Source organism: Syngnathoides biaculeatus, chromosome 3 (assembly GCF_019802595.1).
Source record: "Syngnathoides biaculeatus isolate LvHL_M chromosome 3, ASM1980259v1, whole genome shotgun sequence".
NCBI classification, from domain to species: domain Eukaryota; kingdom Metazoa; phylum Chordata; class Actinopteri; order Syngnathiformes; family Syngnathidae; genus Syngnathoides; species Syngnathoides biaculeatus.
In genome coordinates, this window is record NC_084642.1 from 2,348,047 (window position 1) to 2,373,915 (window position 25,869).

The 25,869-nt window shown below is 49.2% G+C and overlaps 1 protein-coding gene across 11 annotated transcripts in view; it reads left to right on the plus strand.

The window, feature by feature from the left end:
- znf536 (zinc finger protein 536) overlaps positions 1-25,869 on the plus strand; it is a 402,786-nt gene that overhangs the window by 345,896 nt on the left and 31,021 nt on the right. For all 11 annotated transcript variants that reach the window (XM_061813494.1, XM_061813495.1, XM_061813493.1 and 8 more), the window contains one exon: positions 3,051-4,682. In XM_061813494.1, coding sequence (XP_061669478.1) covers positions 3,051-4,682 — 1,632 coding nt within the window. The remainder of the gene's footprint in view (positions 1-3,050; positions 4,683-25,869) is intronic.

Sequence of the window (25,869 nt, forward strand, 5' to 3'; positions counted from 1 at the left end):
GAAGTCCTGTGACTGACAATATTGCCGGTCTAAGTCTGAAGATAGGTTAAAAAAAAATATATCCCCAAAAGTGTGTTTCCAAATGCCAAGCCACAAATATGTATTTAGGGGTTCACTCTGTACGGAGCTCGTGCACCTACGTGATCGCTTCACGTCACAGGTCGGAAGTGCCGGTCAAACAAAGCATTGCTCAACGCTAAGTCGGTTGGCGACGACGCGAAAATACGTCTGATAGCACGACGCCCGGAGTTTTGTCCGATATCGTTACGAAGGTACGTGGAAAAATGAGAGACACTCGGCATAGAGGACCCATATTTAATGGCGAAGTCGATGTTTTCGCCGGTAAGTGGAACGTTCACCCGCTTCCGCTTGTCTTGGCCGACTGGATCTAGACGCGGATCCGGCGAGTAAGTCGTCGAGATTTACACGGAAGGGTTTGAAAGCGTAGAAATGTCTGGACGCATACAAATACTTCGTTGCTGGATCTGTTCTCAATCAAGGATCAATCCCACGTAGCGATGGAGCCACTCCCATTTTTCAATACAAATACCAATATTTCAATAAATGACCCCCGCTTTTACACAAACTTGTAAAGTTCCTCCTCCATACATGGAAGCGTGTTGCGGTCACGCGTTAACCTACGTAAACATCACTTTGACCGACGCTTTATTTTGTATATATTGTATATATGTATATTTGGACTCATTTGAGAACAATGCATATTTTAAAAAAAAGGTCTGTCACGGAGAGGTTGACCGAAGTTTAACGTGTGGCCGCAACACGCTTCCGTGTACGTACGTCCCTGAGTGGGAACTGAACCCGCGCTGCCTGCAACCAAAGACAGGCAAGTGGACCACGACGTCGTCGGTGACTCGCCCTTGAATTAGGCTGCTGTGAAAAAAAACAAAAACAATGGCCGACGAGAGACAATTTCACACACAACAGAGACGCCGACCGAATGTTGTCTATGTTGACACAATTCCGATTGTTTTGCTCAATGCGACGCATCTGATTCTTCTCCTCAATGCGAATAATAAAAGTCCGATTTTGACATTTTTACAGTGCCTCTTTCGTGCGTGGATGTAAATTGGGTAAGAATCCGATACGAGTGCAATCTGAACATTCGGGTCGCGCTCATCTGACCTCAACAAAAGGCCCAAAACAAAATGAAGCTCGGCGAAAATCTTGTTGTTAATCATTCAAATTAGTGATTTTTTTTTTTTTACTTTCCAATCGGTTCCCCTCAAAATTTGTCCCAAATGGCGACTTCAACACAAATTGACCAACATCGAAGGTCCTTGAGAGTTTCTGGCGAGTCCTGCTCTCGCCACATTTTGCTTAAATCGGTGAAAATCGCGGAATCGTCAAATGATTGATCAAAATCTGATGTCAGGTCCCGCCGACATGACTTTGCCAGAATTGCTTGAAACGTAGCGTCGGCCATCTTTCGGGGACACCCGGCTCCGATCGGCGCCCGCGGGGGCAAACTTTCCAGTCGGATTTCAATAGAAATATGGCGGTCGGCGGTGCGGCCATATGGCCACTTGTTATTTTTTACGACGCCGGCGTGAGCGATGGCTGGCTCGGCAAGGCCGCATCGACCCAAATTCAGACGCCTCCACCCCCGCCCCCGGCCCCCATCCTCCCTCCCCCGACAGCAAGCAGTAAGACACATGAAATGGAGCGGCGCTGACAAGGCAGTGGGTGGTTAGATGTTTATCTTTATGACTCTCGCTCTTGTCGACACTCGTATTAAACTCGCCTTCATCAGCTCTTCCGCCGCGCTTTTGTTTTTTCGAGCAGCCTTCCTCAAACGGGGCTACAGTATGCTTTAAAAAAAAAAAAAAAAGGGGGGGGGGGTGGGGAGGGCTTGAAATGAAACATCGTGATTATTGTGACCAAAATAAGACTGTTTATTGTTATAGGATTATGGAAAAATGAAAAGTTGAAAGCAGCGATGACCGCGTGACGGGGAAACGGCAACGACGGTCCGGACTTTGACGCTTTCGGTCGCAGATTTCACGACGTGGACTTGCGTCCTGTTTCGTTCTTCGCCTCCGTCTCTCGATGTTGTTTTCTTCTCCGTCGGTTCGTTTGCGCTTCGCAAGGAGCCGAAATACAGCAGTGTGCTGTGCGTTACTCAGAGATGCCGAACACGATAGGAGCAAAAAGTACAACGTGAAAGGCTAAACTATTCACCCATCCGTTTTCTGTTGGTACGATATGTGGTAACATTTTCCCGAGTACTACCCAACCAGCGCCATCTGCTGGACTTATGTAAAAACGAAGAACGATTGCTACCCTGAGCTCCCGGAAGCGAAGCGGCTTTGGGCCCGGCTAGTACTTGGATGGGAGACCGTTTGGCAATACCAGGTGCCGTAAGCTTCTCTCCCCGGCTAAATGCGGAGGGGTTGCGTCAGGAAGGGCATCCGGCGTAAAACTGTGCCAAACAAATCTGCGTTCATCTAAGATGACACGCCGGGGCGACCCCTAACGGGACAAGCCGAAAGGAAAAGACCAAGATACTAAGAAAAGTACTGCTATAATTTGTTTGTGTTGGACAGGAAAAATACGTAATCTCACCAGAACCACGTCATATTTTTGATGAAAAAAAGTCCCAAGGCCCAGTCACTGGCCGCGCCCCTTTTGCGTTGAAAGCCCTTGACGCTGTCCCGCGTTTATACCGTTTCCTGTTTCAATGTTGTTGTTTCCCAAGTGACAATTTCGATGCCGTTTGGTTTCAGCGTGAAAGGTTCAGTTCAGACGGGAGAAAAACAGCCTCCAAAATATAAATGAAGATATGTTCTGATGAATTTTCTGTCTGAAAAAATATTCCCAAGGGGTTACGTGATTGAGAAAAGGTTGTTGAAACATCCTCTTTTGTTATCAGCGTTAATGAAATGTGTTTCATTTGCCGCTCTGACCTCCTTTTCCTCCTCCGGGGAGGTGACATGACCCTCGGGTCGGCGTTCCTGCTCCGGCAAATAGCTTTTGGATATCCAGCCGCTAATAATCAGGTTAATGATTCGCTCTTGCGCTCTTTCCCTCAGGAGAGAAGCCCTACCGCTGCCCTCATTGCGACTACGCCGGCACCCAGTCCGCCAGTCTCAAGTACCACCTGGAGCGCCACCACCGTGAGCGCCAGAACGGCTCGGGCGCCCCTCCGCACGCCCCCTCGTCGGACCACAAGGACGACCACGGGAAGGCGATGGGCGGCGGCGTCTTTGCCCGCCCCGATGTTCTGCGCAACGTCTTTAAGAGCATCCCCCCCAACTTGGACTTCAGGGCGGGGCCCTTGCTGCCACATCAGTGGGCGTCGGCTGGCGTCGTGGCAGCAAATGACCGCGGGGATCGCCATTTCGATGCCATGACCGAGAATATGAAGGCCGGCGACGGCCCCGCATCCTCGATTTCCGCAGATGGTCCCGCGAGCTTCTCTGATCTGAGCCGGGCATACCAAAGCATGATGGGAAATGGCGTTCACTTCCAAGGCTCCCTGCAGGCTTTCATGGACAACTTTGTCCTCAGCTCCATGAAGAAAGACACGAAGGACAACCAGAATCCAGTCCAGATCCAAGCACCCCAGTCCTACCACGATAACGGAGAGCCCAGAGCCAAGAGAGCGGCCCTGGCAGACCAGGACAAAGATGAGAAACTCGAGGCCACGCAGAATCCGACACCCGGAAAACCCGGCTCCCAGTTTGAGCCGCTGGATCTGTCGGTGTCTGTCCGGCCGGAGTCCGGATCCGGCTCTCTCCCCGGCTCCTCTGTCACCATCCATGACAACGTGGCGTGGCACGGCTGCCTCTTCTGCTCTTTCTCCACTGCGTCGCTGGAGCTCATGGCCCTTCACCTCCAGGCCAACCATCTGGGTCAGGCCCAGGTGCAGAGGGCCGAAATGGGCAAGGAAGTACATGAAGAGGCTCCTCTCAACACTCATCAATCTCCTAACATCAAAAGTTTGCTCTCGGACAAAGACGGGGACGGAGAGAGGAGCCAGGTGGGCTGGAACAGCCACATGGACCAGCCCTACAACCCGTTCCAAAGCGACTTCTACAGGCGCTTCGGTGGCTTGTACGACGGATCCCCCCGAGGGCCGGCCCAGGGTCTCCAAGGCTGCATGGCCGCCGCCGATCAGGGACTGGAACTTCCAGGCAAGGCCTTCAGGGGAGCGTCTTTGGCTGGGGATGACCAAGTTGGTGAGAGGAGCTCCTGCGAAGAACCCGACGAGGAGCAGGTGGTCTCCGATGACGAGGTTGTCAAATCGGAGGCCCGCGTCACCGGAGACACCCCGTCAGCCACGCCCAAGCGAGGGCAAAATCACTCCGACGAGGAGCAGGAGGAGAGGGGGGCCACCGAAGAGGATGAGGAGCGAGATGACGACATGGACCGAGACGAAGAAGGAAGTCCGGGCCCGGAGCACGTCCAGAACCACCACAAGCAGCTGCAAGACGCGTTGGTCGCCTCATCCTCAGCCATGACGTCGCCCCTTTTCCAGCAAAATCAGAAGCAAGTCTTGTCCCTGGAGAAGCCTTGGCAGCAAGGCCTCAACCTCCTGGCCCAACCCGAAGCCCCACCGGGACTCCTGAAGCCCGAGCAGCAGATGAACATGATGTCCGTGCTCCGAGCCTACGGAAGCGACAACCTGTCGGCCTTCAACGTGAAGAGGCCCGACGCGCCCGGTGAGTCCAAAACCGCATTCCCGGTTCGATCTGATCTTTCTGATCAGCGTTTTTGCGTAAGAGGCCTGATATTGATTTTGAGGACTGGCACCGGCGGGGTCGATCCAATCTGTCCCTTTCCGCTGCACGTTCTTATGTTTATTTTAAGATATCCGATTTCACGCGTGCTTTTTGTCTGTACACACTTCCGAATTGTTCCGATTGGGAGCCCCCAAAAAATTCCGTCACCTAAAGTATGCATCGTAAATCCAGTCAAAGACTCGTCCCGAAGACCCGCATCTGAAAGTCATCGCGTTCGCCCGCAGCGAAGACCAGACACTCGCTAAGGTTTAAAAACTGTTTTTTTTTTTTAATTGTGTATATTGGTGAAATATGAATAGACGTACAGATCAGCAATCTGCGTGTTCTGACGACATCAGGATCTCATTAACGGGGTCCATCCGATCCGTCCATTTCCGCTGCGCGTAGCGACTTCATATCGCATTTGGAAAATGGTCTGATTCCCATCTTTGGATATCCGATCCCACGCGTGTTCATTTTCTCTCCACGCTGCCGTGACGCATATTCAAATTTTGCCACCTGGGAGCAAAAATGTCGTTGTCTTAAGACGCGCAGCCACGAGATGAGATGAGATCGTCTGTGCTTTTGTTGTAGTTTTGGATTTACAAGCGTCCTCTCATGTGTGCGCGCCATTGTGTTGGGTTTGTGTCGATGTCTGGAAATGATTGATCGGTGGTGTATTCCGGTGACGTCAGGCCCGCGTTGAGAGCGCAGCGCCAATCTGTTTACGGTGCAGTTACATCGGCAGATATCCGATACGCGTCCCATTTGGACGGGTCCTCTGATTCCGATCTCAGGATATCCGATGTCACCCGTCGTTTTGCCTCTTTTCACTGGCCGGGCGGATGTCGAACTTGTGCCGGGACGGAGACGAAAAAAAAATATGAATTGAAGCGTGTAGTGTAAAACCAGATCCTGAAGACAAAAAAAAAAAAAAAAAGAATTGAAGCATGTCGTGCAAAACCAGATCCCGAAAAGCACAAATAGTTCGACTAAAGACAGATCGGAAGTTCAGTGTTGTCATTTGAAGACATTTGTGATTCACCCCTGGTGGGTTTTTTTAACGCAACTACTAATTACTGTTGTATTAATAGCTTGTGTAGATGAAAACTCCAAAAGGGTTTGGGATATTCCGATGTCAGGAGGCTCCCATTGACCCTTTATCAGTTTCGGCCGGAGTCGCTTTGGCAGATGGTTCGCTTTGTATCCCGTTTTGGCGAGTTTTCGGATTCTGGTCTCGGGACACCTTCTTCTTTTGTTTTTGCTGATGTTCAAAGTGTGCAAACCAAAGATTCTGACTTGAAATATGTTTCAATCCGAAAAAAAAAAAAAAAAAGTCCTAAAGACTCGTGTCCAGAAGGTAAATTCAGTTTCCAGGCGCCGCAGAAGGTCCCGGGAACGTCTCTGAAGTGATTTCAGTCTTATTTCAAGCAAGTTGAGGAGTAATCAGCGGGGCGACCGGCAACAGATTAATCTTTATTAGGCGTGGATATTACCGGGAGCGCCGCCGCCGCCCTCGCACGCCGCCGCCAGGAGGGAATAACCCGGCCCAAATCCGAGCGGGACCCGGCGCTCCTTCCGCGTGTCTCCTAACTATCTTAGTGTTCATAAAGCCGCCTCCCAGAAGAAGCCCATTACTTTATAAGACTGGTCGATGTATGACCCTGTGAAAAATGAACTGCCAGCTTTCATGATTGCGCTCGGGTTACAGCCGAGACCCGGCGAGGAAATCGTTTTTCTCTTTGTCTCTCTCTTTTTTTTTTTTTACACTTTTTACTGGGCTCTCGTGCGCTTTAGGGCCGCCGTCTTAAAGTCTCGCCGGGAGCGAGGAAAAACATCGCAAACTGGAGTTGCCGCTTTAAACGCGGGGCGTAAAAACATCACGGTGCCACACAAACTGTCATGTTTTGTCACGTTTGAACGCCGTTGAATCTTCTCGGCTCAACGCCGGCCGCTTTTTTTGTCGCTGCGGTAATGCGGTCGCAAGCAGGTGTCTTACACGCTTTTTTTTGGTGGGGTTTTTTTTTTTTGCCTCCGCTTTAATGTGGACGCCACGTGTCATCAAAGTTTGATGATCAATTGGTGGATTGGCCACGAAAAAGCCTTTAAAAAACAAAACAGGTATTCAGAAAGCAATTTCATGAGTTGCAAACTCGCGCGCTCCGAGTGGGACGTGTGGGATTTTGTCTTGATTGCAGCAACAGATGGAAGAAGAGTGAATATCACCGCGTGGATTTCGTGTGGGAAATATACAGTCTCGATCCAAAAATGCATCGACGACGCGACTGCACGATAGTAATCGTACGTCTCATTTCGTATCTTCTTCTATGACGAGACAAAGAAGAGGAGGAAAGCGGATCCGTCGTCAGAAGAAAAAGAGGAACGCACAGAGCCTACAACTGAGTGTAGGGACTTTGAATGTTGGGACTATGACAGGAAAAGCTCAGGAGTTGGTTGACATGATGATTAGGAGAAAGGTTTGAAATACTGGTGGAAAGGTAGTAAGGCTCGAAGTTTAGGGGCAGGGTTTGGGAAGAGAAATGGAGTCGGGGTTATTTTGAAGGAAGAGCTGGCTAAGAATGTCTTGGAGGTGAAAAGAACTATGAACTTGTCTTGTTCAACTTGTTCAAATGTGATGGCGCAAAAGATTGTTTCACTCCACGAACGGGCCGGCAGTCCTCCGGCTTTACGGCGAATATTAATGACACGCTAATTAGCATCCCGTGACCTTTTTGAGTGACAACAGATGGTCTGTCGTCAAGGATCTCGCTCTTATAATGCAAACATGTACACATTCCTGCGGGTTCTGTACACTGAACATGTTTTATATTCCAGCTCATCAAGCTTTTCCTCTGTGCGCCACGACGAGCGCGTAGGCGGAATTAGGAATGTTTGACCTTTTGTCGATAAGCCCGTGTAATAAATGCCTTTGCGGCATCTTTTCTTCTGCCTTCTGACCTTAAGCTGCCGCACTCCGAATTTGGAGTTGTTCGTCCTAACGAGACCTGATGTAAATGCGGCGGAGGTGGGGCGGACATCTGGGAAATGACCTAAAAACGCTTCTCTCTCACGTTGGAAGCAATTTTCTGTCCGTCAGCTATTTTAAACGGTACCGGCACAGAACGGGCGATGTTTGCGTCGGCACCCAAAACTTAGCGGCTCGCCAGGTCCGTGTGAAAGGAAATGAAGGAAAGTCGGCACACCCCGCATTCAGCCACGTGTGAAAGTGTTATGCGTTATCCATCCGTCCATTTTCTTTGCTGCTTATCCTCACGAGGGTGGCGGGGAGTGCTTGGAGCCTATCCCGGCTGTTGTCGGGAGGCACAGCGCTAACAGGGCAGGTTTTAAAAAAACAGATCGGTAAGAATCTAACACAGCAGCGACATGCTAGCACAATGCTAACAGGAACGGTTAATAAAAACATACCAGTAAAAATCACTGTGATTCAGCAGTAACACACCAGCAACATGCTAGCACAGTGCTAACGCTAGCACAGCACTAACAGGGCCAGTTAAAAAAAAAAAAAAACATACTGGTAAAAATCACTGAGAAGTGGCAGTAACACAGCAGCAACCTGCTAGCACAGCGCTAATACTAGCACAGTGCTACCAGGGGCGGTAAAAAAACAAACAAAACAAACATACTGGTAAAAATCATGGTGACGCGGGAGTAACACAGCAGCAACACGCTAGCACAGCGCTAACATAGTTAAGACCGGTTAAAAAACAAACACCGGTAAAAGTCACTTCCTCGGCACATATATTCCACCGGTCTCACTCTTACCTTTGACGCTTGAGTCTCCCCTTGCGGAATAGGCCGAAAATGACGCTATTTGATTGCAGGACATCATGCAAATAGTCCGTCAATCATTCATCAGGTCTTAGGCCCTCATTGTCGGCGTCACGTTCTACGTACTTGAAAGTGGCGGCGTTTACCCGCCCCTTCGTGGCGCTGCTGCGCTAAACTACAGCGCGCCTGCCTAAGTGGCCCAGGAATTCCATTTATCAATAAAAGTGATTAACAGCGAGCCCCCAGAAGTCTCGGGCGCGCCAGGCTGTTGCACAGCGCGCGACGTGCGATCGATGGCGGTCGATAGCGTTCGCGCACGCCGAGCCGCGTGATTTAAAAAGAACAATCGACGACGTGCCACGCCTTCGACGGCCGTTACCAGAGAGGAAGTCAAATTTCCCGCAGAAACTTTTGCATCCGGATTCCACCAATCTCGTATGTTTGATGCGATATCACATCAATTAAGAGGCAAGAAAACGATTGCATCGGATTCCATCTGCAAAGCGACACATTTCGTACGATTATGACCCGATTCCGATTGGCTTCATTTCAGTTACAGTGCGGTACGATTGATGTGATTTGGTTTTGATTTTGGTTTTATCACGAAAATAGACTCCAAATGTGATCATATATATTGTTCACCTCAAATTCAATTTGGATACGATAAGATTTACGCCAATTCTCGTGCGATGAGATTTGATTTGCTCACAATGCGCTTCACTTGAACTACTGTAAATATCGTGTTTTGATACAATTCACCTGAATTTCTACTATTCACTCCAATTTTCCGTCCATTATCTACCGCTTTTCCGAGTGGGGTCGCGGGGGAAGTAGCTTCAGCAGGGATAGGCAGACTTCCCTTTCCCCAGCCACTTCTTCCAGCTCTTCCGGAGGGATCCCGAGGCGTTCCCGAGCCACCCGAGAGACCGAGTCTCTCCAGCGTGTCCTGGGTCGTCCTCGGGGTCTCTTTCCGGTGGGACGTGCCCGGAACACCTCACCGGGGAGGCGTCCGAATCAGATGCCCCAGCCACCTCGTCTGGCTCCTCTCAATGCGGAGGAGCGGCTGGTCGACTCCGAGCCCCTCCCTGATGACGGAACTTCGAACCCGTTCTCTAAGGGAGAGCCCGGACGCCCTGCGGAGGAAACTCATTTCGGCCGCTCGGATCCGGGATCTTGTTCTTTCGGTCACGACCCCACAGCTCATGCCCATAAGTGCGGATAGGAACGTAGATCGACCGGTAAATTGAGAGCTTCGCCTTTGCACTTAGCGCCGTCTTTGCCGCAACGGACCGATACAAAGTCCAATTTCATGACGACACAATTTGCTGATGCAATTCTGGAAAGTCATGGTTTGGATATAATTTACGATGATTACGATGCGATGGGATACGATTCACTCTGTGATTTTTGTAAAATACAATTTTGATACCATGCACGTCACTCAAATTATGATTGAAAACAAGTTTGTTCCCACGGTTACTGATGGTGTACGGCGCACACTTTGGTATGGACGGCGCGGGATCGATTCCCGCTCAGTGACGGTGTCGATACGTCCCCTGCGACCGACTGCCAACCGCTTCTTTCACTTAATGTTAGCTGGGATAGGCTCCGGTCACTCCCTTGTGAGGATAAGCGGCTTGGAAAACGGAAAATTGCTACCCGGAGACTCGTCGTCCGCCTTTCGCCCGGTGCTAGCTGGGTTGCCCTCTGGCGCTCCTGCAAGCCTTGTAAGGATAAGCGGCTAGGAAATTCAACGTGATCAAGAATTTGATACCATACAAGTCAGTTTAGTCTACATTTATGACGCGGTGGGTATGATATGATTTGTTCCAGTTAAAATTCGGTTCAATTGGCTCCAATTTTGATGCGACGCCATTCGCACCTCCGGTCGGGGTTCTTGCCCGACCACCAATCGGTTACAAAGCGTTAAAAATATTCGCTTTTCACCTCACGGCTCAATTAAAACGCCGCAGCGGCGAGGAGCGCTCGGCAAGGGGAAAAAAAAAAAAAAAAAAAACCTCCAACGTCGGGAAAAACTCTCAGACTGAAGCAATCAATCTCGGCACGCGCGATCAGTCAACTTGCGCGCTCGCAGCTTGACTCCAATCTCTCACCACACTTGTTTTTTTTTTTTTTATCACCGCTGTTGTCTTTACACACCTGCGCTCTTTTATTCACACCAACGCGCGTGCACACATTTCAAACTTGTGATAAAGCAAAACCTGGTAATTGCCAATAATATCATCCTCATCAGGTGGTTAATTACCATGAATGTGCTTGCCGTCTCTCACACACTCTGACAGGTTGAAAGGGGCGGAGCTTGGAGACGCCGCCGTGTTTACTAATGAGCTTGACAGAGATCTCACCTGCGCGCTGCTTATTGTTTTCGACACATTAAAGTACATCCGAAAGTTTACGTCGACGCTATAGATCGAGATGGCGGAAATCGCCGTCCGACTTGTGCAGGGAAGTGCGCGGATAGTCCGCCATTTTAGCTCACAGCGCCCATTTTCCAGTTCTCGGCTATTTCCGAGAACAAACTCCTGGGAAAAATCAAACGTTTGCAACAGCTACGATTCTGCATGAGCGTTCGTCATTTCAGGACAAAAAAAAACAAAATAGAACTTGTGTGTGTGAATCGTGAAGCGGTCAGCCATTTTGGAGTGAATATTCAGTTTTATTGTTTTGTCATCCTCCATCTATTTTCCAAGCCTCTTATCCTCACAAGGGTCATGGGAGTGCCGGCGCCTGTCCCAGCCTACTTCGGGCAGAACGCACACTACACCCTGAACTGGTCGCCAGTCAGTCACAGGGCGCCATGTGAGGACGCCGTCACTGAGTGGGAACTGAACCCGCGTAGCTCACCAGTCAAGCGAGCGTATCCCTTCACCATTTGGTGGTCATCCGTCCATTTTCTTCGCCACCTATCCTCACAAGGCTCACGGGAGTGCTGGAGCCTATCCCAGCTGTCAACGGGCAGGAGGCAAAGTCCACCCTGAACTGGTTGCCAGTCAATCGCAGGGGCACATAGAGCCAAACAGCCACGCTCACAATCACACCTAGGGGCAATTTAGAGTGTTGCATGCTTTTGGGATGTGTGAAAACCCACGCAGGCTCGAGGAGAACATGCAAACTCCACACAGGCGGGTCCAGTATTGAACTCGGAGGCCGACGCTTTACCAGCTGCTCCACCGTGCCGCCTTATGAAAAGTTGATCATATAAAACAAGCTAACGATACAAAAAATGGTAACGATCAGGAAGATTAGCTGTGAAATTGTGCACTCTTGTCAATTATTTGGGCTATTCTGAGAGTTTGGAAGATGACCTAGAGTAGTGGGATGTATAATGGTTTCGTAGAGTAAGTGCTCGTCTTGTTTTTAATGGAGTACTTGGTCCTCAGTCCACTGATCTAGAGGATCCTGTAGAAGTAGCGAAGATCCAGGTGGACCCGTCACGGTCGTTTGCGTTAAAGACGGGTTAGCGCTCTACTTCCTCGCGTCACTCTTCTCCGTGTTTGAGCGAAGACTCTACTTGTAGTGCACGTAGAGTGTGCGTATGATTATACACTCGAGTGCCTTTGTTACGAGAACCTTTGTTCCCTTTGTCAGCTTCGTTGGCGCCGAGCTTCAGTCACTCCTCGCTTGTCTTGCGATGACACGCTCACAAAGAGCAGCCAGCCGTCGCTCAGCTTTGGCGTTTGACTTAAAGGGTAGTTGCCGACGACTGGCTCGGCGCGCGGCGTCTTAAGTCGGAGTGAAAGGGTCGTTGATGTTTTCTCAGCCTCGCGTTAAAGGCTAATGGGCGTCTCTTAGCTCAGAGTTGAAAGGGGTAGTTGATGTCAAAGGGTACGAGCGCGGTAGTCAGCATCTTAAGTCAAAGGGAAACGGGCCGTTGATGTTTCCGAGTTTCAAGGTAAAAGCTCACGGGCGTCGCTTGCCTCTGATTCGGCGGATCGTTGAAGTTAGAGCGGTAGTTGAGGTCTCTTAGGTCCGTATTTGGTGTCTTTAATGGAAGTTAAAGGATTGGCTAATACTAACTCCGTGTTAAACGTGTAATTGATGTTGAAAGAGTAGTAGCTTGGTATTTGCTATGTTGACGTAGTTTGTCGGACACTTGATGGTTAGCTTGCGTCTTCGTTTGGAGTGCAGTGTGGTATCTGATTGCTAATTGTCGCTGGTGTCTTAACTTGAAGTCAAATGGTACTTGGTGCATTTTAGCGCGTTGATTAAGAGCCATTTTATTTATACACAAGAAGTAGTTGTTTGCTAGCTCAGTATTCAGCTTCTGAAGTTGAAGTAAAGCTCAGGCTAGTTGATGTGTCGTTTAAGGGTATCTGCTGTCCCGAGGGTCGGTATTTGGTTTCTTAATATTGTGGGTGATTAGCATCCCTTAGCTCAGACTAAAAGATGTTTGAATTCAAATGAAATAAGGTGTAACGTGGATTACTTAGCTTGTGACTGGCTTGAAAGGTCTCGCGCTCTGAAATCGGAATAAAATATTTGTAAAAGACTGATAGTACTTGACATTTTGTGTCTTCGCTCAAAGTTTTTTAGCTCGGCGCTAAAAAAGGTTTGTTCGAGTTGGAGGTTAGCATCGTTACGTACGTCGTCTCTCGAGCATCTGGAATCTGAACTTAGTCCGAGGCCCGTCGGCGTTTCCTAGCTCGGAGTTAAATCACAGTTGGCGTCTCTTAGCTTAGAGTTAAAGGTCTGTAAAAGTGAAAGGGTAATTGTCATGCCCAAGCGTCGAGTGAGAGGGTTGTTAAAAGTTCAAAGTATTTGAAGTTGTCTCTTGGCTCACAGTTGAATGGTGATTCTCATCTACTCGCTCTTTTTTTTTTTTTTTTTTTCATTTAATGTCTAAACTCGACGTGAAAGGGTAGTTGGTGTCTCCGCGGTTGGAGTTTAAAGGCTAATGCGTATCTCTGAGCTCCAAGATGAAGGGTAATTGGTGTTAAAAGGCATCTGTAGTCTTAGCTCCGAGTTGAAAAAAATGCGGTTGGCACCTCTCGACGGACTGCTGAGGTGGAATTGTTGTCTCAAGGCTTGGCGTCGGAGAAACGTGCTCCAGGTGACAAGTAGTTGAAGTTAAAGGCGATTCTTGGTCTTGGCTTGATACCTAAAATATACTTTAAGGGTCAAAACTGTAATTGTTCCGTCTTTTAGGACCGGAGAGAGAAAGAACTGCAGAAAGTCCAGACATGTTTATACCAGTCAGGAGTCTTGAGCCTCGCTGACCGAGATGAACGCGGCGACCCGTCACGCCAGCGAGAATGTCAAAGTTGCGTCCGCCGCCGGAGCAGACCGCCCCCTTAAACCGTTTACCGGCTGAAAATTCAATTGCGGGTTGGCGAAGGGTCTCGTAAACAGCTTAACCCGATTACGACTTTCACCGGAGTTTGACCGGCGTCCGCGCGAAGGGGCGAGAGGTGCGTATCCGGAGCCCCCGGTCGGTACGGTAGACCCTCCGTCCCCCGGTGGGAACTTCCCGCACTCGGCGTCTCTTGTCTGCTCTTCGCCGGGCGGGTTTGGGGGGGAAAGGGAGGGAGGACGGCGGAGAGATTAAGCCGTCTGGAAGCCGCGATGCGATCCCCTGCCGCGCTTGACATCAGGATAAAACGGCGCAGTCGCAGCGGAGATTCCCCTCGCCGATTATTTGCCCGTTGCCGGCTTTCATCTCGGGGCCGGTTTTGAAAAAGCTCCGCGGTGACAACGGCCACACGGCGTTACCTCGGAAAGCCCGGCTCCGGTTACGCCGGCGAGGACGGCGAAGTTCCGCGACAATTATTCTATTCATCATTCCGCAAGGTGGGGGGACGGGAAGAGATAGCGTGGGAGCTTCGCGGGGAGCTCCAGATTAGATTGCGTACGTGCACTTCTTTTATGCGTACGCGTACGGCGTGGGATGCTGGCAAACACGAAGAAACGGCTCCTAAATTGGCCTTCCAACCCGATATATCTGACATGATCTTCTGCTTGCCGTCTCGTTAGTTTGCTGTTTGTTTCGTTTCTTCGCCGGCTCCCGGAGACTTTGTTCACTTTGACGCCGTCCTCTTAAGGATGCCGCCTTCCCCCCGTCCCCAGGCGGCGCCCCGCCCGCCCCCCACCCCCGCGAGATGTGAGGAGGAAGGCGCCCCCGGAGGAGTCGTACTCGCGAAGCCGGCTCGACGCGCGGAGAGCGACGCTCGCGAGGCAGCCGCCGAGCGTCGGGCGTAATAACGACACTTACGCGTAATGAGACGCCGACGACGCCACTTCAAGGGAAAAAAAAAAAAAAAAAAAAGCACCGATATATGGGAAAAAAAAACTACACAGCGCACGGCAGAGGGAACAGGAGGTGGTTGGGTGGGGGTGTGAAAACCAAGAAACTATGTCAACTTTTATTTCCCGTGTTATTCCACATCAATGGCGGCGTGCGACGGCGTTGATGCAAACAGGAAAAACATACACCGGTATACACGCTTTGAAGCGTTCCGTGGCAATTAAGGACAAATAAGTCGACTTCGCCGAGCGTTATCACGACCACTTGCTCAATCGGCGCGTTTGATTCCGACATCCGACGCCGCCGAGGCGCAAATAAATAAGTCAAATAAACAAAAGTTGCAGAGCAGCGCGGAAGGTTTGGGATTGCAGCGGAATTGTGCAAACCAGCAGGGAATAAAACAGGAATAGCAAGCATGCACACAAACACGTTAATAATAACATTAGCACTGACAAAAAATGTAAACGCCAGTGTGCCGCAAAATCCCAACGACAGAATCCGAACAAGTGCGTCTTTTTAACGACGGTTTCATTTGTTTTAAGATAGCCAATTTACAACCCATTCCAATCCCGTTATTTTTTTCTAAAAGCTATTTCAAGCTTCGGCGAGTGGCAGCTCCCGATCAGTCGCGCAATGACCGGGCCCCCATCGAAGTCCGCTCAGTGATGTCATCGAGTCGACGTTGACGACATCCTGGCGAGTGACAATCGCTTTCGAGACAAAGAAGGCGTGAGCAGACCATGCGTGTGTTGAAGCGCCCCTGATTCGACATCATACGCGTGCAGCCGCTGATCTAAAAAAAAAAAAAAAAAATACTTGGATGGCTCATTGGCCACCGAAACGGAAGTCGCCATCCGCCATCTTGATACTCCCAAAACAAACGTGCCGACCTTTTTGTGGCTGTGAGAAAATAATTCCACACGTAAATTAGAAAGATTTAGTTTGACACTGTTAAAATTTGTTTGTAAAGTTGTTTTTTTTTTTTTTTAGTTTCTGATGAGCTGAATTCACTTGAACAAAGTTTTCGTTTACGGTTGTCAGTCTCTGCTTCACCTTTATTGGCCGACGGTTTTTCGCGAAAAAGCCATTTCAATATTTTCCCAAACTTCATCAGTGGCTAAGCAAGAAAACACATTTTCTGTGAAATTTTTTTGATGAATGTCATAATACAGAATTCTGCAAATTGAATTTGATTTTTAAATGCGAGGAAACAAGTGCAAATTTTCTGTCGCAGAGATAACAAATGAACAATGCGTATTTTCCCATTGCGAGTCCTTATTTCCAAAAATATATCGAACTGATTGACTTCAAATTTCATGTTTTTATGACAAAAAATGCTTAGTTTTTTTGCTTTGTTGTGATCGTGCTTCATGGCGTATTTTGGGAAAAGTTAACATGTCACGAAAATCCGGCCCGAGCTAATATGCAAGGTTTCTTGCTAGTCACGGTGTTCTATGTCTTTCCTTTGCACTTCGCCTTTTTTGGGCTTACCAAGTCCAATTAAAAATCCGTCATGTTACCATAACTGAAAAAATGTCAAGCTCACGCGACCGGTTTTAATTCTACATGCCAAAAACCCCTGCCATAATCCAACCTGTAAACCAGGGCTCAGCAACTGAGGGCTACTTCGCGAGCACCGATCGTACGAAGGGTTACGTGACCAGTTAATTGCACGTACATCAAATACTTTTGTTTTGATTTATTGCAGTAAATGACATTACAGGTATTTTCAAATTTTTAATTCAAGTCAGATTCAGAACTTGAAGCACAAATAATCGTAACAATTTGTGGCCTGTGGTATTTTTAGAACATACCTTATATGGTCAGTTGTTCGCCCGCGGGCACTGCGTTGGTGACCCATGCTGTCAACCGAGTCCTCCACACGTTTTGGGAGTACCAAGATGGCGGCCAACTGGCTACAACCAATCGACATACCGCTCGATGTGTATGGGCCATTTTTTTTTTTTTTTTTTTTAGATCGGTCCGCGCATCAAGATCTTGCGGCTTTGTTGTTCGCGTTTTGGCAACTGTTTGAAACTGTTTGGGGGGGGGCGTTATGGCCAACTACAGGGCCCAAGTGGAACAGCAACAACTCAAACGTCTTTACTGGAAGTTCATTAGCTTTGACTTCCTGTCACAAGCGGTAAAAGTCGAGGGTATTTCTGTGTTGTTTGCATTTTGACAACCGGCGAGGTTTTGAAAGCAAGCTACCGCCACCTAGGGGACCGACGAGTAACAGCGGCGACTCCGACGTGCGCTCAAATGAACGCCGATTGCTAACCGGCCTGCGGCGGACGCTTCACTCGCGCAGGTTGACTTGAAATTTAAAAGCAATATAAAAATGGATCATCGGTGGATTGTGGGTCATTTTTTTTAATCAGGATTAGCCAGGTTACCCTGCAGGAAGGATGCGAGGGGGGAGGAAACTCATCTTTCGAAAGGACATCGTGGATTTCGCTAAAACAATGGCCGCTTTTGATTGAATTTTTATTTTTTTTTTGGAAGGCCGAAGCCTCGTTAAACAGCAGGCAGCTCTCCGGCAATCCACTTTAATCAGATTAATAATCACATATAACCTCGTTTTCGGCGGGCAACAGCCGACCCCGGCGCACAAAAGCTCGCTTTGTGACGCTTTACATCATTAGCGAAAAAAAATTAATGTGGCCGTCGTTAGAAAGCGCACAAAAGGCCGGCAGATTGCCGGTCATTACGGGCGGGATTAGAATTTCCCGGATGGGAAGGACCTCCGCGGCGTGTTCGCAGTAACATGAATCGGCCGTTTTAAGAGAGATATGCTTTCATGGGAATTATGAGAGGTACAGTAAGCGTCCCACGCAACACTGCACCTCTTTGTCCCCAACCGGAACACACCCCCCCCCCCCCCCCCCCCCCCCCCCGCTGACGGGCCCTTTGATTCCGGAGCGTTGTCATCGCGGCGTCTCGGAAAGACATTCTGGAATGAATGTGCGCCTTTTTCGCTGGGAATGAAATATTCATGAAGTGGGCCACGGTGGTCGTGCGGCCATATGCTTCCTCGCCCGAGCAGCTTGCGGAGCGATTCTGGCTCCGGCTCCGGCGCCGCCATTCCCGTCGTCGAACCTGCTTTTCTTGCGAGGTTGCCGGTCCTCGCGGGATTAGAACGTCACGAAGTCAGACGAAGTTTCCCCCTTGCGCCGGAGTGTCGCGCTCCTCTCGCGACGGCGGCATCGTGGCTCCGTCCCAAAACCGAGTCGGGAATGCCGGTAAAATCGGAAATATCGCACGTCCCTCGCGAGGCCTCGGCTGGAACGGCGGTGCGCCGTGCGTTGAGGGAGGGAGCGACGGGGGCGACGTTCCGACTGTTGACGGCGAGAGGAGGGAGGGTGCCGGGATTCCGGGATTAAAAACGGGGGATTAGACGCGTACTTTAAGATAAATCTCCTTTAATGTGAAACCTCATCCCCGCTCATTCCCAAAAAAAGAAGCGTTCCCCATTAAACACTTTTTTTTTATGCCAACTGATGTTTTTTTTTTTTTTTTGGGGGGGGCTGCTAATGCTAACAAACGAGCTAACTGCACAAAGATGCTAAACAACGGCTCGGACACGTTTTTTGTAACGTGACAGTAAAGACGACCGTCACCATCTTCACTCCATTTTGTACCATCCATCACTGCATCTCTCCATCTTCTGCCACTTTATCACCATCACTCCATCTTCTTTATCCGTCTTCTGTCATTCCGCCGTGTATTACGCCGTCATTACGGTATTTTACCACTTTATGATCATCACTCCGTCAGTTTATCTTTCCATCTTCTGTCGCCCTCCCGACGTCTCTCCATCTTTTCTCACTTCATCAGCCGTTCATCACTCCATTTTCTACCATATGTAACGATTTCTCACCCCATCAATCTTATCTTCCATCACTTGTCATCTTTCATCACTCCATTTTCTCCCATCCTTCACTATTTGTGCCCACCTTCTATCACTTTTATCAACCCCAACGTTCCGTCCTGTACCGATAAATCTCCTCCCTCCACTTTGTCCCTCCATCCTCGATCTCTTCATCATCCGTCACATCCCTCCATCTTCCGTCCCGGCATAACCCGTCACTCAGTCGCCTGTCACTCCGTCGGCCATCACTCCGTTTTCACCCTCTATCACTTTGCCATCCATCACTCCGTTCTTGCCTCTCATCTCTCGTTTCCCCCAATGCGTCTGTTCAACTTCAATTCCCTGATCACTCCTCCACTCACACTTCCTTCATCCATCCATCCAGCCACCATCTCCCTCTCTCATTCCCATCTATCACGCATCACTTCATTTTTCATCACTTCATCCGCATCTGTCCCTCTTTCGGCCACTCCACCTCTCTCCGTCGGCACTCCTCCCCACCCTTGCCTTCCATCTCTCCTTCACTCCCACCCTAAATCACCCCATCTCTCACACTAATTACTCCCTCCCTTCATCACTTCTCCAACCCGTCTTTTCCATCCCTCCATCAATCCCCACCCTCGATCAATTCTATTCTCCATCTGTCGGGACTCTCCTCTCCCCAAGAATTCCCATCCTCCCATCTTCCGTCGCAGTTTTTTGGCCTGACCCGCTCCTCCGTCTTTCATCCCTCCATCTTTCCGTTTTTGGCCACGCCTCTCCTGTCGTCCCGTCACCCGATCAGCACGACACGCGGACTCATCGTTGCAATTCCGTGACTGGGAGTCTTAAAGCGGCGGCGCACAAATGGAAGACGTTGTGGTAGGGAAAAAAAAAAGAAATAAACGGGAAGAACAACACTCTCTTCTTCATCCTCACCCACCTCCACCTCCTTCTTCATCATAAAAGATGATATCAGCGCACGGGGCGGCGTTTGTTGCAAGGTCAACACGGACCGACACATGACAAACGACCTCAAGATGGCCGTATCATCTGTCCTCTTGTTGTTGGCCGCATCCTTCTTTTTTCCCCTCTCTCTCTCTCTCTCTCTCTCTCTCTCTCTCTCTCTCTCTTTCCCTCTCTGTCTTTATTCACTTCCAGCTCTGTAATGTAACGTCACTTTTGAGCATGTGTGCGTGTGAACACAAATGTTGTCCAGAAACGTGTGCATGCTGTTTCTGTATCAGGCAGCAGACTTGGCAGCAGATGCGCGAGGAGTATTATGGACAAGCTGCTCATCAGATGGGAGACGCTTTTATTTCTCAGCGCCCCCCCCCCCGCCGCCCTCCTCCCTTCCCTTCCTCCTCACCTCCCCCGAACGCCGGCCCCCCACCCCCCTCCCGCCCTCTCCCGGCCTTCCTCGTGTTTGTCCAAGATCTCGTTTTGTAGCGTACCGCAGAGCCACGTCGTGATTAAATCGTAACGTTGGTAAAAAAAAAAAAAAAAAAAAAAAAAGAAAGAAATAGGCAGCACGGTGGTTGAGTGGTTAGCAGATGCGCCTCACAGTTTGGAGGATGTGAGTCCGCTCACACGAGCTCAGTGATTCTTTTCTGCTTACAAAATGTACCGTTAGCTTTTGTGGGCAAAAGTACTCGGGCAGCACTTCAGTCTGTTGCTTTCAAAGTGTCGCTTCATTTTTGGGAGAACAAAATTCTCCGCCGCCGCCGTCGGCGGCTTTAATTACGGCGGTTTTCAAGCGCCTGATTGTTTTGCCACTGATGTGCGCTTCGTTCAGCTCAGCAATTGGACGTAATGACGTTACGGTGAGTCGACGTCTTCGTTAGCGTCCCGGCGCAGGTCGTGGCCGCGGGAGGCCGTTTTCGGCGAGGGCGCGTCAGGTTGGGCACCCAGGGAATAGAAAGTCGTGTTTATTAGACAGAAGGTGTGTTGCAAAGTGCCACCAGCTCACCCGAAGACTCGGCGGCAGCGAGACGACTCGCTCGCAGGCTGCTAAATTAACACGTTTCTCTCTTTTTTGGTTGTTTTGTGTTGTTTATGTCGTTATCTGCAACACAACAAAGTTCGCAAAGGTGCCACAGCAAGAATTTGAACTTTGAGGATTGTTTACCTTCCCTAAGGAGGTCGGAGGCGCTTTCATTGTTCTTTTATTTTTGTTTTTTGGGTGAGATGTGGGGGTGTGGTGTTTTTTGTTCACGTTTGAACATCCATACTCATCAAACTATCCATAATTTAACCATTTTCATCGGTATCGGAATGCGTCACGTTTTTATTGCTCCTATTTTAATCCGCATGCTTTTTTTTTTTTTTTTTTACATTTTTCATTTTATTCATTGGAAACACTGTAAATAGAAATAACTTGTCCCAAGATAGCCGACTGAATTGATAGATGAGTGGAGGCGGCACGGTGGTGCAACTGGAAAGCCTCACAGCTCTGACGACCAGGGTTCGATCCCGGCCCCGCCCGTGTGGAGTTTGCATGTTCCCCCTGTGCCTGCGTGGGTTTTCTCCGGGTGGGCACTTCGGTAAATTGCCCCGAGGTGAGATTTTGAGTGCAACTGGCGACCAGTTCAGGGTGTACCCTGCCTCCTCCTGCCTGGCGACAGCTGGGATGAGTTCCTGCACTCCTGTGACCCTTGTGAGGATAAGCAGCTCAGAAAATGGATGGATGGACTGAAGCAGTTATTTGTAACCTGAGCGCACTTTAAAATGAAGTATTTGACGCTATAGATCCTCTTGCAGCAAAAATACCAAAATAGTCTTATTGGGTTGGAATGCCAAGGTTGCAGTATCGGACTTGGCGGTTTTTTTTTTTTTTTTTTTTGGGGGGGGGGGGTGGATCATATCCGAATATCAATATGAGAAAGAGTGCCTTCTAAAGAAGATGAATGGCTATTGACTTTTAAATAACTGTAGCGTAAGAGAGATGGAGCGAGCGGGGGGGGGACCGCGAGCGAGAGAAAATCATATTTTCTATCCGTGTTGTCTTGTTGAGGGGGGGGGGGGGGCGGAAATGGAACACGAGCCGGCGAGGCTTGAAACAAGCAGATTATGGAAGTGTGGAAAAAATGGAAGCCGTGAAAAGTGCGAGGTGATGGTGATCGCCGGCTTTTCTACGACTGTACGTCGTCTCCGCTTACGGCATCTCTTACTCGATCCGGGCTAATATTTACGCGGGATAAACACGCATTCGCGCCGGCTTGTTTGTTTAAAGAGAGTGTTTGCCCGGCACTGAGCCTAATAAGAATCATAACACGCGAATATGGAAATTCATGTTCTTTATGTGCTCAGCTGAGAGTGGACGGGCCAGATTTGAACGTTGTTGACTCAACATGAAAGGCGGCGCACGTAAAGAACCCGAGACGGACAATAAGGGCACAAAGTGGAGTTTTTGGTTGTCGTATTTTTTTTTTTTTTTTGGTCATATTTCACCGAATAAAAATGACACAGATGAATAAATTAAAGCTTCGAGCGGACCCCCGTGCCCGCGGCACACGCAGAATTTGGGAGGTGCCCCAGACGCGAGATTGAGTGCGAGTGTTCACTTTTTCAAGGGCCTCCGCGTTATTGCTTGTACGGAGCTGCCTCCAAGACTCCGGGCGGCAATTTTCCGTTTTCCAAGCCGCTTATCCTCACGAGGGAGTGCCGGAGCCTATCCCGGCTAACGTTAAGTGAAAGAAGTGGTCGGCAGTCAGCCGAGGGCTGCATATCGACGAGCAGGAATCGATCCCGCGCCGCCCGCACCAAAGTCAGGCGCGTGTACCACTCCACCGCTCCAAAATCTGGTGGACTTTGACAGCCGCCGGAAACGGACCAATTGCCGCTAACGTGTCTGCCTCAAACGTCAATGCCAATGATTTTTTGGTCTTTTTCGTGATGGACAAAAACACGATAGACACGGCACCCAAATATCGTGGTCCTGACGTAAACCACCTTCAGGAGCTGAATTCGAAAAAAAAAAAAAACCTCTTGAAACCCTTGAACCCCCCAAATTGACACAACGTGGCAGACTTTCGTGCCTTTTAAGGCGTGGTCGCTCGAGACGCCTCATGATGAACATTTCTAGCAAATGTCATCTCGCTAAGTTCAAATGGCTTCCGAGGCTGAATTCACGCTGGAGCTGAGTCAGGACTGAAGTCTGCGGTTTCACGTCGTCTTAGCTCACAGTCAATAACGAAATCTGGAGTTCTTTACAATTTAGCGTGCTTTAAATTCAATTGGACAAAATCCCCGCGGCTAGTTTGTCTGACGAACCCCTAAAAACGTTTGCTTGACACCAACAAATGGACTCTTTCCGGACATGGTACAGCGAGACATTTTTGTGGGTCCGCTCATGGTAAACGTGACCTCCAAATGTTATGTTGCTAAGTTAAAGTGTCTTCAAAGGCTGAACTTTCAAAAGATTTGAAGGACCCAGAGGAACCGAAAATGTCAGCTTCCAACCCAAATGGCAGACTTCCTGTTCATTTTTGAGACTTTTTTTTTGTGGGTCTCCTCTCCGTAGTTGCGCCCACCAAATTTCATTTCCCTCGGCGACGTTTGTCTTTTGGGGCTGAATTTTCCAAACCTTTTTGCAGCGCGCGACGGTGCCAACGAACACACCCGCGCAATGCGGACAATTCGGGGAGTTTGGGCAATCCGTCAAAATGTTGATTCGTTTGGCCGAAGAATAATAACAAAGAAAGGAAGCGCTTTCAAGAGGGCCTTTGCGCCCTAATGAAACAAACAGCTGAATAAATAATTTGCTCTCGCCGCGTCCGGCATCTGTATTTGCATTTCAAATATATTTGAGCGCGGCGCTTTTTAAATGCCAAAACACAAACTGATGCCAATCACCTTCATCCGGCAGACAGCTGACATTAAAAGGCAACCTGCGGCCTCGGCGCGCGCGCGCGAATAATTGCATTTATCTCCCGCGCCTCCGTCAGCTCGTTACTTTAATATCACTTTACATTTTGAATATCACCTCCACGCGACGCCGCGCCAAAACAAGGGAAGAGTCGGCGGTCGGGCGAGTGGCGGGAAGTCACACGTCCCGGCACCTCCTGCCCCCCCCCCGTCACTTTCCCATATTCCTTTTTGTAATTTACACCAAATCCAATCGCTGCCGCTCATGCGGAGTCAAAGAGAAATAAAAAAAAGAAAACAGAAATGCTGTAAATTTACAGCGTGCGGGGAAACAGCTGCTGCCATATTTACAGCAAAGACCACTCTAAAATATTAAAGATCACCGGCGGCGTGCGGCAACGCGTCTGAAGCCATCTGCTTTCTATTAAAACATCACAGACATAATAAGGCGGCGCGCTCGCTCGAGCGCTCGCGTCGCTGCCTTTTTTTTTTTTTTTTTTTTTTTTAATACCTGAGGGGAGATTGCATTGAGTCCTGTTGGACATTTTACATAAGCAAAGTGCCACGTTCAAGGACACTTTGGAAACCTCAGTACATGTTGGGATTTATAATTTACAATTGCAAGATAAAAATGTGTTACTTTATCAATATTTTGATGACAAAGGGGAGAAGAGGCCCCCGCCCCAAAAATGATGTGATCAGTTTTTATCGCATTGACCGGGAATCGACCGCATTTCAGAAGTGCCGATGCGGGTGTGAAGAGCCTCATTTGGAGTCAGAAGTGGGATTCCAACAACAACCTTACAAGAGTCGGTGTCGGAGAATCTTTGGTGTCCGAAGTGGGCTTCAAATCCACAATTCCAGTACAGAAGACCATGGACTTTGTGTTTAGCGGTTCATACAGTTCTGAGGTTCGGTCATTACAAGAGTTCACTACCTGTGTGGACCCCTTCCAATCTCTACCAGCAGAATTCTAATTTGGTGCCAGAAGTGGGAGACATAGCCACAACTCCAATGTAAACCGGATTACATTAGACTTCTGGATCAATCCGGGTTTCGGGTAAAATTGCTCTGCGGTTCGAGCGACTCCCTAAATGGAGATTTTCCTGAATAGCGATTCATAACGAGGCAAGGCATGCAGACGACAGACTTCCTCTCTTGGAGTTGTGTGACGGTTTGGTGTCAGAAGTGGGCTTCCAATGTGGGTTCCAACTCCCCCCCCCAAGTGCTTGGTCCTTGGGGGGGTTTCTGGTTTCAAAGTGCTCATGGAAGTCTTAAATTCTCAAGTTCGAGGTCTCAGGTTCAGCTGTGTTGTGCTTAACATCAAAAGTACAAGGCCCTGAATCAGTTCAACGTGTTTTCGGATGTCAGAAGTGGAATTTGCGTCGGGTTAAGTGTTGCTTAGAAGAGTCGGTGTCGGGGAATCTTTGGTATTCGAAGTAGGCTTCAAATCCACAATTCCAGTGCATAGGACCATGGACTTTGTGTTTAGCGGTTCACACAGTTCTGAGGTTCGGTCATCACAAGAGTTCACTTCCTTTGTGGACCTCTTTCAATCGTCGTCTCAAATTACTTTACGCTTTTATCCCACTGTACGCGCAACACAACTGCAGTTTGGTGTCGAACCAGCTTGCACTTTGGGCGTATAAATATTCCCAACTAGCTTCCCATCCCGGTCCTAACCGTACCTGATGTTGTTGGGGTTTCTTTTCTCAAATTTCTCAGGGTCCCCCCACAGAATTCCAATTTGGTGCCAAAAGTGGGAGTCATAGCCACAACTCCGGTGTAAACCAGATTACATTAGACTTCTGGATCAATCCAGGTTTTGGGTAAAATTGCTCTGCGGTTCTAAATGGAGATCTTCCTGAATTCTTTTGATGTGGTCTTCATTGGTTCGGGAAAGCGATTCATAACGAGGCAAGGCATGCAGACGCCGGACTTCCTCTCTCGGAGTTGGATGACGGTTTGGTGTCAGAAGTGGGCATCCAATCTCCGACTCCCACTACTTTAAACTGCTTGGTCCTTGGGGGGGTTTCTGGTGTCAAAGTGCTCATGAAGATTTTAAATTCTCGAGTTCTAGGTTAGATTCAGCTGTGTCGTCCTTAACATCAAAAGTACAAGGCCCAGAATCAGTTAAATGTGTTTTTGGATGTCGATCGACAGACCTCACTTGCGGACCTGCGACCAAAAGACCGCCCGGCTCGGCCATTGCGGTCAGGGGTTCAGAGGAAGAATTGACTTCCTGTTTGGGTGGCTATAAATCCATCGGCGAGGACTAGACGCGGCGTTTTATCCGCGTAGGGGCCCAGCGGACGAGCCGCACGTTTGATTCACGGCTTCTCGCGACCCTTTCCCGTGTC